At 46.2% G+C, this 13,996-nt stretch overlaps 1 protein-coding gene across 2 annotated transcripts in view; it reads left to right on the top strand.

The window, feature by feature from the left end:
• The window catches only part of LOC138633916 (contactin-associated protein-like 5), an 82,616-nt gene extending 68,620 nt beyond the window's left edge, over positions 1 to 13,996 (top strand). The window contains exons 19-25 of one of the 2 annotated variants that reach the window (XR_011311923.1): positions 251 to 472; positions 4,207 to 4,340; positions 5,104 to 5,191; positions 5,312 to 5,512; positions 8,569 to 8,643; positions 10,530 to 11,887; positions 11,952 to 13,996. Coding sequence is in view for 1 of the 2 variants with exons in the window: in XM_069720447.1 (XP_069576548.1) it covers positions 251 to 472; positions 4,207 to 4,340; positions 5,104 to 5,191; positions 5,312 to 5,512; positions 8,569 to 8,643; positions 10,530 to 10,753 (944 nt within the window). In the remaining variant the exon portion in view is untranslated. Of the gene's footprint in view, positions 1 to 250; positions 473 to 4,206; positions 4,341 to 5,103; positions 5,192 to 5,311; positions 5,513 to 8,568; positions 8,644 to 10,529 lie in introns of both variants that reach the window. The other variant, XM_069720447.1, reaches the window with a different exon arrangement.

A 13,996-nucleotide genomic window follows, 5' to 3' on the forward strand; every position in this document is an offset into this window, starting at 1 on the left:
CAGACTTGGTGAGACTGGGACATGTTTTTGCTGCAGAGTTGGACACTAAAGCTGCGTATTTTTTTTAGGGAGGTCAATAATCCCCCCCCCCTTCCTCCTCCCCCTCAGAGTCGGGGTGTCGGAGCACCTGGTATCTGAAGGGGTTTCCACTCCAAAGTTTCAAACCGCCCCGCAGCTTTTCCTCTCTGAGGCTCTTGACAACTTTCTCCGTCCTCCACCCCCCCCCCCCCCACTCCCCCTCCACGTGCAGAGGTGTCGGTGTCCTTCGACCGGGAGTCCTCGGTGACCTACACCTTCCAGGAGCCCTTCTCCGTGATGCAGAACCGCAGCTCGCAGGCGTCCAGCGTGTCGGCGGACAGCCGGGCCAGAGAGGACGCGGCCTTCAGCTTCGCCACCTCGCAGCGGCCCGCCATGCTGTTGACCGTCAGCACCTTCAGCCAGCAGTACATCGCCGTCATCCTGGCACGCAACGGTACGTAGAGACGACCTCGTCTTTAACGATCCACATAGTTCAGTCCTTGTTGTCCTCTCCGAACGGTATCCGCAGCCTTTATTTACGCTGCAGGATGCATTAAATTCAGCAGCCGTATTCTTCACACAAACAGAACTTTATTTTGAGGGCTCGAAGGGATCAGATTTTTATTCACTTTCATGCTCAGATATTTTTGGTTAAAAACGACATAAGCGCTTTGCGTTATCATTTAAACAAAAAAAAAAAGAAGAACGGAAAAAAAAATTGGCAGCTTATCTTGTAATTATGACTGATTATCTCATAATTACGAGATCCGGATCTCATAATGATGAGATAAGCTAAGCTGTCGGCCCGAAAGTTGGAAAGATATCAGCAGATTTAAACTTCTCGAATCATCGACACAATGACTGAAGGTTGTTCAAACAGAATTTGCTCATTAAAAGAAGTCCTCCTCGGAGCGGGGACCGTCTGAAAAGTGCAACACTGAAGATGTTGGCGAAATACTCAATAATTTAAGGCTCTCTCAGCGAAGTGTCACATAAATCACATTAAATATCACAACATCCCAATAAAAACGATGCCGAGGCAGATATTCATAAACTCAGAGTTGTAGTGGCCTCTAACCAGCAGCAGACTGTTGGTATGTGGAGTGAAGTTATTAAATATTTGTCCTCATTAAAACAAATCATCACAATTAGGCAACATCATGTAGTATAACCAACTGGAGACCACCAGTAGGTAAAATGGGATTTATGTGATACTTCACTGAGACAGACTTAAATTATTGAATATTTTTGCAGCAGCTTCAGTGTTGCACTTTTCGGACGGTCCCTGCCGACTCCTCCTACAGCCGCTGTGCAGAGAGGCCGGTCTGATTCCTCCAGGAGTCCTTTCGTGAAAACTAGGTTGTAGCTCCGGTATACCTTGAAAGAACCGTTTAATTCCTCCTGAACTTTACCGTACACCTTCAATTTTTCTCATGAATTCCAGAAAAGATGTCATAATTACGAGATAAGCTGCATACTTTTGTTTTTCTAATATGATTACAAAAACTAAAAAAAACAACAACTTCTCTTCGGGTTCATCGATGCTCTCTATATTAACAATATCTCTATTTTTATAGAGCTTTTTTTTTTTAAAAAAAAAAATCTCTTTGCATACATTTAATAAAACAACAATAAGCAACAGTTAATCAAATATTCTGATCAAATGCAACAGAACACCAAAAAGGGGAATTTTTAAGAGTTTTTGTTGGTTTTTGCGACACCATCGTTTTATCAGAGAAAATAATAATAATAATATCATATCTGAACAAAATCAACATGATCCTGCTGCTTGATTATGACATAAACAAACACTGAACACGCTGGCTTTGTAACAGCAGAATTTGTGGAAACGATGTTGCGTTGAATTATATTATAAATATCTAAGACGTCGTAGCGCAGACTTTTTTACATCCCGCCGTCAGATGTTCCTCTTCATGTTCCGGTGACGTTTCACTCACCTCCCTGCTGCGCTGAGCCACTCGAAAACCCCCTTTTCTTTATTTTAAATTCCCGCACTCACAGGCCGACGCAAATCAAGTACTCGCCATTTGGTACCATGGTAACCGAACAATGAGTACACGAGAGATTGCTTCCATTCCACTTAACGTTCCCCGCGAGGCGGACGAACACGGTGGAGGGAAGAGAATCCACTTCAAGATGCAGCGTCCAATCAGAATCCATCTGCACTCCAGCAGGAGATGATTACAGGAGCACGGAGCGCCCTGAAAACCTCCACATCTGAAACTCGTGATGCAGAGAGCATGAAAATATCACCAGTAGGAATTTTGTATTTGTTGGGTCTTTATTATGCAGCAAAAGAAATTTAAAAAAAAAAAAAAAGGTTTTTAGAAGAAATTGCTCACACTGCAAAGTAAAAAAGATATGAACTGAGAACAGAATTATTTTTATTGCAAAAAAATTGTTTTTACAGTTTTGTTCGTTTTGATCACAGAATTCAGAGTTTTATACGACATCCAGGCCTGTGGTGCATTCAGGTTACAGCTATCTGTGGGCGGGACGACGTATGGTCAGGTTTCCAATCAGATCGGTCAGATCCACCGCTGGCTCCTCCCCCCAGCGCATCCAAATATGGTCACTTCCTGCTCCAGACCGCTCTGAACTAGCAAAGATTGGTGACGGACAAAATCTGAACTGGAGGCTTCGTAACGGTCACAAACCAACGATGACCTCACTGATGGTCGACAAAAAGTCCAGTTTCATAAACAAAACAAAACCAAATTCTGTGACCAAAACTGTAAGAACGAATTTGTTTGCATTGAAAATACTTTCATCCTCAGTTCATATATTTTTACTTAAAAATTTGCTCTCAAATGTTGTTGTTTTTTTTTTTGCTTGCATAATAACGACATAAAAATACACGCTGTCGTGCGTTCACGGGCCGATGAGCAGATTTTACTCTTCTTGGTTTCTTGCAGTCCGTGTATGAAATAAACATCTGTGTTTGTCCAAAGGGTAAAACGTTTAAATCTGCCTTTATAATCATGAAATAAAACATGAATAGACTTAAAAAATAAAAGCAGCCACCTCCGCTGACAACACAGAAAACACATCATCATATTAGTAGCAGTGGTTCCAGCTGTCAGCGCCGTCTCAGCGTCTTCATCCTCTTCATCCTGTGACTCTGTCGAGGCCTCGCAGCTGTAAGCTGACAACTTCAGACCTGCATCCAGAACCTGAGAGCGACAGGAGCTACACCTGCGTGCAGTTTTTAGCCGGTCGCAGCCCTAATCCACTCGTGTGCGTTAAACCCGAACGCCGTGTGTGTGTGTGTGTGTGTGTGTGTGTGTGTGTGTGTGTGTGTGTGTGTGTGTGTGTGTGTGTGTGTGTGTGTGTGTGTGTGTGTGTGTGTGTGTGTGTGTGTGTGCGTGTGTGTAAACAGCGAAGGGCGGCAGAGACACTACATCAACGGTGACCTTGGTCTGCCGGAGCGCTCCCAGCGTCTGAAATGAATCACGACTCAAAGCCCTTCACTCACACTTGGAATTGTAATATTGACCCAGCTCCACTTCACAATGCATAGCTCTCTGACTCTTTGATCTGTGTGTGTGTGTGTGTGTGTGTGTGTGTGTGTGTGTGTGTGTGTGTGTGTGTGTGTGTGTGTGTGTGTGTGTGTGTGTGTGTGTGTGTGTGTGTGTGTGTGTGTGTGTGTGTGTTGGGGGGGGGGGGGGGAGAGAAACACTGAGCTCATATTAACTCATTCGGTTTTTGGAGCGAAGAGATAAATATTTACGGGCTCTTGAGGAAGCTTGGATGGAGTTCTCTGTTAATACACGAGCCTGTCTCCTCTCTGGTCACGTCTGAAACATGTGACGTCGTTACGAAGCAGGAAGTGACCATATTTGGACGAGCTGGGGGAGGAGCTAGCGGTGGATCTGACAGATCTGGTCGGAAACCTGACGAAACTACGTCCCGCCCACCGATAGCTGTAACCTGACTGCACCACAGGCCTGTCAATCAAACAGACACGCCCCCAAAAACATGGGTTGTTTTAAGAAGTTGAATAGGAGTCTATGGAGCCGGAGGCTTTTTGGAGCCGACATCTAGTGGCACTCGGTGGTATTGCAGCTTAAGACACTTCTGCATCGGAACCATTTTAACTCGAGAAGTTACGTCCTCTTTTATTTACAGTCTGTGGATGCTGCATGTGTTTCCGTGCTGTGTGTTCAGGGAGTCTGCAGATCTGGTACCACCTCCAGGCCGACAGGAGTCCGGACGTGTTCAGCCCCGCCCTCGGCAACCTGGCAGACGGCCGACTTCATCGAATCCGCATCCACCGAGTCGGGAAAAATCTCTACGTACAGGTGAGCCACGGACATTTTACATGTTACAGAGTCCGTACTAAACACACAATGCAAGAAATGCACGAAGGATCACTCGCACAGAAGGAGTAGGAGGTGTGTTTCATTCAACATTTCTGCTGCGTGTAGATCCAGGAGTCTCCAACCTGCAGCCCGTGACCCGGTTCTGAGTAGCTCAACAACAACATGCACCGTTTCCCATACGTAGACTTACTTCCTCGGGTCGTCCAGGTATATTTTGTGGATCCATTTAATAAATGTATTTATTTTCTAATCTGTCCGAGAGAACGACGCTGTCAACGCAATGGATTAACGAGCGGACGATCTCCCCTCGCTCCCTCCACCTGTGTCAGTGCAGCGGAGGCGGAGCTCCGCCCGCAGTGAGACGCACAGAGATCAGAGGACACATGATGCGACGTGTTCCGCGTTTCTTCATGCGATGCATGATACACTGTCCGACATGAAGACCATTAAATGTGGCTGAAAAACCCTAAAAAAAAAAAAAGACCCAAACCGTCACCGCAGAGTGACAGAAAGGACGACAACATGCTGGATTCATAATGACATCATGAACAGTATGTTCAAAACTCCTGAACGACTCGGTGTAACTCTGTAAGACTTGTTATAGCAGGAGGAAGGAGGGAGGTCCTGCCGAGAAGCTGCGGAGTGCGTTTATCAGCCTGTAATCTACCGCAGCGAGCTGCTGTTAGCTCGGTTTGGATTTCTCGTAATCGTCTTGTTATTTGATTTCTCTCCGCTAAACCAGATCGACCAGGACATCCACAGAAAGTACACACTGTCATCGGATGCAGAGCTGATCCTAATCAGATCCCTGACGCTGGGCAAAGTCACCCGTAAGTCCCTCCGTGATCCTCCGACATCCTTCATTTACTGTTCGTCCTCCCCCCCACCCTCTCCCTCCTCTCCCCGACCGGCTCCGGGATTTTATTTTCTCCCCCTCGGTGTCTCTGCAGGAATGGAGAGCTTCACCGAGGAGTTGGTGCAAGCGGCCTCCAAAGGGTTCATCGGCTGCCTGTCCTCCGTGCAGTTCAACCACGTCGCCCCGCTGAAGGCGGCGCTGACCAATCGGGGGAGCTCGCTCATCACCATCCGGGGCCCGATGGTCCAATCCAACTGCGGAGCTCTGGCTGAGTCCACGTCGCACACTCTGCAAGGTACACATACACACACACACACACACACACACACACACACGCGCGCGGTTGTCTGCATAAGCTGGTTTCAGGGTCACTCAAATCAGATTCTCTGAATTTTAAGAGTCCTGAAAAAAGACCAAAAAAACTGTAAATCAATCATCCGTCCAGATTATATTTTATTTTTCTCAACGGGTGTTTTTCCTGCTTTTCTTTTCATCTTCATAACGAGACATCGTCACTAATTGACGTTTCATAACGAGGTGACTAATTAAATAAATCACTGACACGGTAATCAATGATAAATACGGTCATTACAGCACTAATTAATTCCTCAGCGCGTCGGCCTGCAGCACCGGTTCACCTTTTTTTACAGGAAGGAGGATCCAAAAGGCAGAAACACTGCTGGTAGGAGGTTAAAATTAAAAATTAAAAAAAACTTCACTCACGATGAGCAGGTTGAAGAAAACTTGTCAGGGAGACAGAAACACGAAGGAAAAGTTGAGGCAGAGTCCAAGAGATAATAAAGACGTAAGAGAAATGAATGTCAGAGGTCGTGGAAGTTACCGTAACCTAACTGCACCACAGGCCTGTCAATCAAACAAGACACGCCCCCAAAAACAGGTCTTTCTGAATCTTATTTTCTAATAAATGAGGGATTATTTTCAGATGGACCTCCAGAAAACTAATAAGAAGAAGTGACTTTAGCTAACAACACCGAGATAACTGCTGGAGACATTTTATTGACTTTGTATTTGATGAGAGAAGTTGAATGGGAGTCTATGGAGCCGGAGGCTTTTTGGAGCCGACCTCTAGTGGCACTCGGCGGTATTGCAGCTTAAGACACTTCTGCATCGGAACCATTTTTCAGACCTGGAAGCTACGAACACTTTTATATCCAGTCTGTGGTTGTGACGTTGTTTGCTGACGTTTACAGAAAGGTCAGAGGTCATGGAGGTTCATCTTTAGTTGGATGTTCAGCTAATATATTGTAGTTTTAGTCACGTATAGTTTGTCTTCATAATTTAGATAATAATCTACGTCTGAGGAAAATTTTGATCTTCCCAACAGCCTCATCTTTTCCCTCTGCGTCTTTATCTACACCACCTCCCACTTAGCATGCTAAAGTGTTAGCCTCTGTGGCTTCTAGACGCCCTCCGTGATGTTTTTACGATACCATATTTTGAACGCCGAGCACATGGCTCCCCGTGTCGTGACCTCGAGTTCCACTCGAGCGACACTTCTCACAGAGCTTCCTGTTTGTCAGAAACTACAAAGCGTTTCACAAGTTCGGTCTTCGGTGATCGGTCCTGGATCAAAGTGAGTTTTGTGGACTTGTGATCGGAGCCTGTGACGTTCTTCTTGACGCCCGCCGGCTGTCTGAAAACGAACACGTCAGTCCGACTGTCTTCGAACTGGTGAATATGGATAATTACAGTCTGTCTGAGCCGAACACATCAGAGCTGTTTGTGGGTTTTTTGTTCTATAGTTTCAGACAGACAGAGTATGGTGTGTGTGCGTGAGGTGTGTGGGGGGGGGGCTGCTCTGCAGAGATCCATCTGTTCCACAGAACAGATGCAGCCGAGCCGACACCAGCAGCTTTTTGATTCATGCTACGACACGCCGTGTGTTGGTTTTCTGAGCCGAAGGCAGCAGATTGGAGCTTCGGTGACATGATGAACATTTATCAGCAGCATGATGTGTTGATTACAAGAAGCAGAGGTGGTGGAGATTGTTATAGATCTGTAAAGTCATAATGGGACTATGAATACAGGTGTGTGTGTTCACATCCCTGTTCAAGTCAACCGAGTATTTTTTTTCACAAGATGCTATTATGCTTCAGTAAATATTCGTTTCCTGCTGCTGTTAACTTCACAAACACTTTCAGCATCAATAAATATGAATCTTGAAAACATTACAGAAGCTGTGACAGAAAATGTCAAAAACAAAACCAAAAGGATTACTTTGAAATGCTGCTCTGATTCCTTCGTTAAACATGAGGGATTTCCCTGTGAACTGGCCTGTCAATCAAACAGACACGCCCCCAAAAACAGGTCTTTTTCAATCTTATCTTCTAATGAATGAGGGATTATTTTCAGATGGACCTCAAGAAAACTCATAAGGACAGATACAGGAGCTCATTCCTGCCCACTGCAATAAGATTATACAATTCATCACCTCTGGCCCCCCCCCCCCCCCCCCCCCCCCCCCCCCCCCCCCCCCCCCCCCCCCCCCCCCCCCCCCCCCCCCCCCCCCCCCCCCCCCCCCCCCCCCCCCCCCCCCCCCCCCCCCCCCCCCCCCCCCCCCCCCCCCCCCCCCCCCCCCCCCCCCCCCCCCCCCCCCCCCCCCCCCCCCCCCCCCCCCCCCCCCCCCCCCCCCCCCCCCCCCCCCCCCCCCCCCCCCCCCCCCCCCCCCCCCCCCCCCCCCCCCCCCCCCCCCCCCCCCCCCCCCCCCCCCCCCCCCCCCCCCCCCCCCCCCCCCCCCCCCCCCCCCCCCCCCCCCCCCCCCCCCCCCCCCCCCCCCCCCCCCCCCCCCCCCCCCCCCCCCCCCCCCCCCCCCCCCCCCCCCCCCCCCCCCCCCCCCCCCCCCCCCCCCCCCCCCCCCCCCCCCCCCCCCCCCCCCCCCCCCCCCCCCCCCCCCCCCCCCCCCCCCCCAAATCAATCACCCAACAATAACACCGTTGGTTGTTTTTTTTCTGTTTGTCCTTGCACTATTGTTTAGTTAGTTTAATTGAATTGAATATTGTTCTATTTTATTGTATATACTGTGCATTTTTATGTTTAAAATTTCCCCTTGTGGGATTAATAAAGTAAGTAACTATCCATCTCTCTCTCTCTCTCTCTCTAAGAAGGAGTGACTTTAGCTAACAACACCGACATAACTGCTGGAGACATTTTATTGACTTTGTTACTGTGTAACTGTGTGTAACTGTGTGTGTAACTGTGTTACTGTGTGTAACTGTGTGTAATTGTGTGTTCCTGTGTGTAATTGTGTGTTCCTGTGTGTTCCTGTGTGTAACTGTGTGTTCCTGTGTGTTCCTGTGTGTAACTGTGTGTTCCTGTGTTGTGTAACTTCAGATCAGCCTGTGACGGAGAACAAAGACAAGGAGCAGCAAGGAAACGGCGCCCAGAAGGACTTGGCTGTGATCGCAGGTCTGTTTCCCTCTCTGCTGTTGTTGTTGTTTTTTCTAATTTAGTTAATTGAAAATTCGTCCCAGCTGTTTGTTATTTGTCATTTTGCCCATTAGCCTCCGTCTTAATGCTTATTTCTAATCTTGTCATAACTCAGTCTGAGCTCGTTTTCATTATCGCCGCTTTGTCTGAAATTGAATTTTTCTTCTTTCTTGAAAAGGGGAGCCGCTGCGCCCTGCTTCTCCTCCCAGTCAGAGACACGACACACACTTTAAACACACACACACACACACACACACACACACACACACACACACACACACACACACACACACACACACACACACACACACACTTTAAACCACACAGTTATTGATAGGAGCCCAAACACATGCTGCTTTATGCTGGCAAATATTCTGCAACTGCTGTTTTGTTTTTCATAAAAACAAAACTGTCCGATTCCCACATTTGTAAAAGGGTTCCATTAAAATCCAGGGTTGAATTAGTTTAAATTGAGCTCCACAGTGTGAAGCCGGTTTTAAATCAGGACCTACGTTGTTTTTAAATATTATACCTTTTTGTGCTTCAAGGCAGAAAAACATGGGGGTTTTTTGTGGGTTTTTTTTGTTTTTTTTATGCAAATTTCTTCAAATTTCAAAACTTAGATTTCTCATTAAAAGCGTGCGGGCCTGTTTATGCAGCTGCATCCTGTCGTCCTGAATGACGTCTGTGGATCGTTGAGCTCCTACGAACCTCTGAGCTGAGTTCAAGTTTCAAATTAAATGTACAACACAGTGACGAGCAGAAAGGAAACTCTTTGAACGCTTTCTGAATCAGCTGATCAAAGCTCGCCACTCTTTGATCGTTTTTTTCTTCTTCTTTTATACATAAAAAGTCACCGGATACTTTCATGTGAAGCTGTTTGAGGATTCTGCTCTTTCTTCCTGAAATTAATCTCCGAATCCACAGAACAGAGTTTGACACCAAACAATTGAATCGCCTTCAACAGAAAATATCAAAAACACAATGTTGAACGCTCCAGTTAGATTTCAAGGAAAATAAACCACAATTTAAAGGAACTGACTTTGGTTAGTGAATGACTGCGGGGGGGGGCGGAGCTCCTGCTGTCAGGACCCCGAGGCGGCAGAACGAACTGCCTGAGGAAATTTGACTGCCTGAGTCAGCGTCTTCTGAAAATTGAACGTAGATCAGAAAGCATAACCTGATTTTATTGGAGCCATTCATCTCGCTGGGTTTCATTCTTTTAAAGTGCTTTTTTTTTTTTTTTTTTTTTTTTTTTCCAAATGTATTGGACAGGGAGACAGGAAGTGGAGGGCGAGAGCTCGTTTCTGTTTACATGTTTTCTTCATTCTTTGGGGACACAAAATGTCAGAAAACTACCATTCAAAAATATTCTATGTTATTATTTTCTTATTATTTTAATTTAACATCAGTGCTGATCATAACTTTCAAATAATCATTTATTTTCAGGATTATAACCCTTTAAATACCAATTTGTTCACATAATGCCACTATTTTTTTTTGTATCTTTTTTTAAATCAAATATTTATTATTTTTCCAGCTGTTTCGTGCCTTTTTTTTTTTTTTTTGCATATTACAGTCTGGCATATGTCAAATATTAAAACCATTTATTTTGACATATTATAAATAAATAAAAAGAATCGTTAGGACAAAAATGTCTGAATTTAAAAAACATCCATGAAAAAATTATATATGAATGTTATTTTCCACTTTCACTGATTTAATTCTTTTCATTTTATTTTTGTCCCTTGAATTTTTGCTGTAAAAAAGTAAAAAGAAATAGTATGTAGGGATGGCGCCTCTGTAGCCGTGATTGACAGCTTCATGCCCCCTCCCTCCATCTCCTCCCCCCGCTGTGTCCCCAGGTGTGGTCACAGCGGTGGTCTTCATCGCCGGATGCGCCCTGGCCGTGATCAGCCGCCTCCTCTACCAGCAGCGGCGAGCCCGGAGGAGTGGCGGCGGCGGCGGCGGCGCCGGCAGCGCCGGCAGCATGAAGGAGGAGCACCAACCCGGCGTGTACACGGACTACCGGACTGAGCTGCACCTGCACAACCCCATCAGGGACAACGTGAAGGAGTACTACATCTGAGCGCCGGGAGCCCCGGACTCACCTCTCGGACAGGTGGACGAGCTGCTGCGGGGTTGGGAGGTGGGAGGCGCCCGGAGACGCTGCCGTCCCGCTCGCCGCCCACGAGCCAGCGGCTGTTAGTGTCTGTGATGTTGGTGACGTTGTCAGAATCGAGCCGCCGTGGTTTCTGTCATTGCAAAAAAAAAAAAAAAAAAAAAAAAAAAAAAAAAAAAAACACGTGTAAAGCAAACGATGAACGCGGCGAGGCGACACTGCTGTCCGTCCCGAACACGTTCGGTTTGAACCCCGGGAGGCTGAAGGCGTGTCGGTGGGCGAGGCGGGTCGGGCCTGTAAGATACGCTGCTGCTGTGTTTGGGTTTCTTTTTTTCCAGTGCTGGTGAAACGTTGTAGAAGAACAAAAGGAGGACGATACTGCCTATAACTGTATGAGTGCCTAATTTGCATATGCATTTTTATCCCCACGGAGACGAGTTGTTGGGCTCCGCCTCCCACGTGCCACCAACAGCAGAAGAGAAGCTCCCCGTCATGCTCGACCTCGCTGTCGACTGTTGCAGCACTGAGACCGACGAACCAGAAAAAGCCCATTAAAAGCAGGTTTTAACTCTTCGTTAACCATGGACGGCATCTAGAAGCCTCAGAGGCTAACAGTTTAGCATGCTAATAGGAAATACAAAGACACAGAGAGGAAAGATGAGGCCGTTGGAAGATCAACGTGTTCCTCAGATGTAGGCTGTTATCTAAGTTATGAAGACGAACTCTATGACTAAAACAATATATCAGATTAGCATCCAGCCAAACATGAACTTCCATGACCTCTGACCTTTCTGGAAACGGCAGCAAAACAACTTCACAACCACAGACCGGATATAAAAGTGTTCGTAGCTTCTGGAGTCCGAAAAATAAGGCTGACATGAAAAAATCTTAAGCTGCAATACCACCGAGTGCCACTAGATGATGATTGGTCACAACTCGTGAACTCAAAGCTTTATAGAAAAGGTCCGACGTCGTGGAAACCACAAGAGGGCGCCATTCATACCGACTCTTCTTCATGGTAAATACGACAACATCCGAGCGCAGCATTGGTGTGTGTGTGTGTGTGTGTGTGTGTGTGTGTGTGTGTGTGTGTGTGTGTGTGTGTGTGTGTGTGTGTGTGTGTGTGTGTGTGTGTGTGTGTGTGTGTGTGTGTGTGTGGAAACAGGCGTTGGTGAACATCAGCATTCACACAGCTGTGCACCATCAGCGCTGATGAATCCTAAACAGGCTCCTTCCCGCAGCAGCGCTAACCCACTTTCCTTTAAAAAGGCTCATGTGGCACAATGAATAAAAAAACAAACAAAAAAAAAGAGAGGGAGACCTAGATAGAAGACACATTTTCTGGAGGATCGTCTCAAAGAAAGAGGACGTGGCCAGAGGTCAGAGGTGAGGGAGACGAACGAAACAAAAACACCAGAAACTGAAAAAAAAAAAAAAAAAAAAAGTTGAGAGAATAGATGACATCATCAGGTAGCACAATGGTGACCTCTTTTCACTTTTATAGGATTTCTGGTAGGATTGGACACCAGATCATATTAATCGACCCAGACAGTTGGTGGCGCCAAAGCTCCGCCCACAAAAGGAAGAAGAAGGAGCATTGAAAGGAAGCGTACTCGTTCCAGACCTATTTTTATGATGAAGTCCCAGTTGTACACAATATAACTTTTTGTAGCGGCCATAAAAAGTACAAAGAAACAGTTTGCGATCCGGAACGTGCCGTCCGGTGAGACACTCCTGCAGAACTTCCTGTTCAGCCCGACGCTGAATAAATTCGGGATAAAATCATTTTAATCGTGTCCTTTCCAGACGTCGTCAGACCGAATGGATCAAACTCTCGACAGTGAAACACGTCATTTATTCACTTTATTCGCCGTTTTTTCAGCAGCGACAGAACGGCTAGCAAGTGTCCACAGCGTTTTGTGTAATTCCTCTCGCTGACAGATAGGGGGAGAAAAAAAAGCACCCGCACCGCAAGTTTAAATACACACCAAACCAGAGATTCACACAAAACTAAGCAAAAAGCAGCGCAACTATCAACCCGGACTCCCTCTGCAGGCAGAAACAGGAACTACTTTCACACGACGTCTGACAGTGTGTGGTGTTCTTCGGCATGCAGGCAGCGGTTTGATTTGTACAGGACGTGTTGGGTGTAAAAATCACAGCAGCGGGGTTTGCGATGCTCCGACGTAGCGACGAAGACCCAGCGAGCAAACTCAAAGCAGCAGCCCTGAGTTTGAAACTCACCGGGAGCTTTTTTTTTCTTTTTTTTTTGCAAGCAAGAAAAAAAAAAACCAGATACGCTACCTGACTGAACTTATTTATTCCTGATTTGAATTACAGGGACTGAAGTGATGTTTTCTATGTATTTCAAGCAGCGTACTTTTTTTTATAGATCTTACACTGGTAGAGCCTCAGAGAAATCCATAGAGAAAAAAAAAAGCTGGAGACCCTAACTAAATTAAAGCACGGATTAAAAAAAAAAAATTAAAATTTTTTTTTTTTTTTTTTTTTAGATCCTTGCTTCTAGATTTTGACCCAAAGGTGATGCCGGAGGGGGAAAAAAACGATGTCACCCAAATTAAATAAATGAGGCTCGTCAGGCTCGGCTCCACATTATCACACACTGAGCTCGTTATCCGGCAGCCTCCGCTGCTCTCCGGCAGGACGGCTGTCTTTGTCAACATCAGTTATGCTTTCAACTTAACAGGCTCAATAAGAAGGGTTGAGTCCCGAATCTTCAAAGGCTGACAGGAAGGTGGTGGGTTTTTTTTTTCTTTCTTTTTTTTTTTTTTTTTTTCTTTTTTTTGTGTCTTGTCATGACACTAAATGGTCAGAGTCGTTATAATTGATCCTCTCGGGACTCCAAATGTCTGTATGATATATTTTAAGGAACACAGAGATGTCTCACTCCCAACTCCGGGGAGTATGTGGACCGATGGAGCTGCGTCGTTGCCATGGCTACAGATCACATGACTGAAAAAAAAGAAAAAAAAAGCCCACCAGGACGGCCGCCGGGACCCTCTCCGCGTGCACGTCCTCCAGATGTGACAGGTGTCAGCAAATGGACACTTCACCTCTCCGAGTGTTTCGGTTCTTTTGCAATGGGTAAATATCCTGTGGTCACTTCTTAATGATTTGTATAGCTGCAGTTTTATTAAGGATCTATTGTATAGATGTATAATTTATTAATAAAAGTGAATATATTGTTAA

The sequence above is a fragment of the Brachyistius frenatus genome, unplaced genomic scaffold, assembly GCF_029030835.1.
Source record: "Brachyistius frenatus isolate BFR_SWC_R1_liver_20210118 unplaced genomic scaffold, ASM2903083v1 Contig_241, whole genome shotgun sequence".
Classification (NCBI taxonomy): Eukaryota; Metazoa; Chordata; class Actinopteri; family Embiotocidae; genus Brachyistius; species Brachyistius frenatus.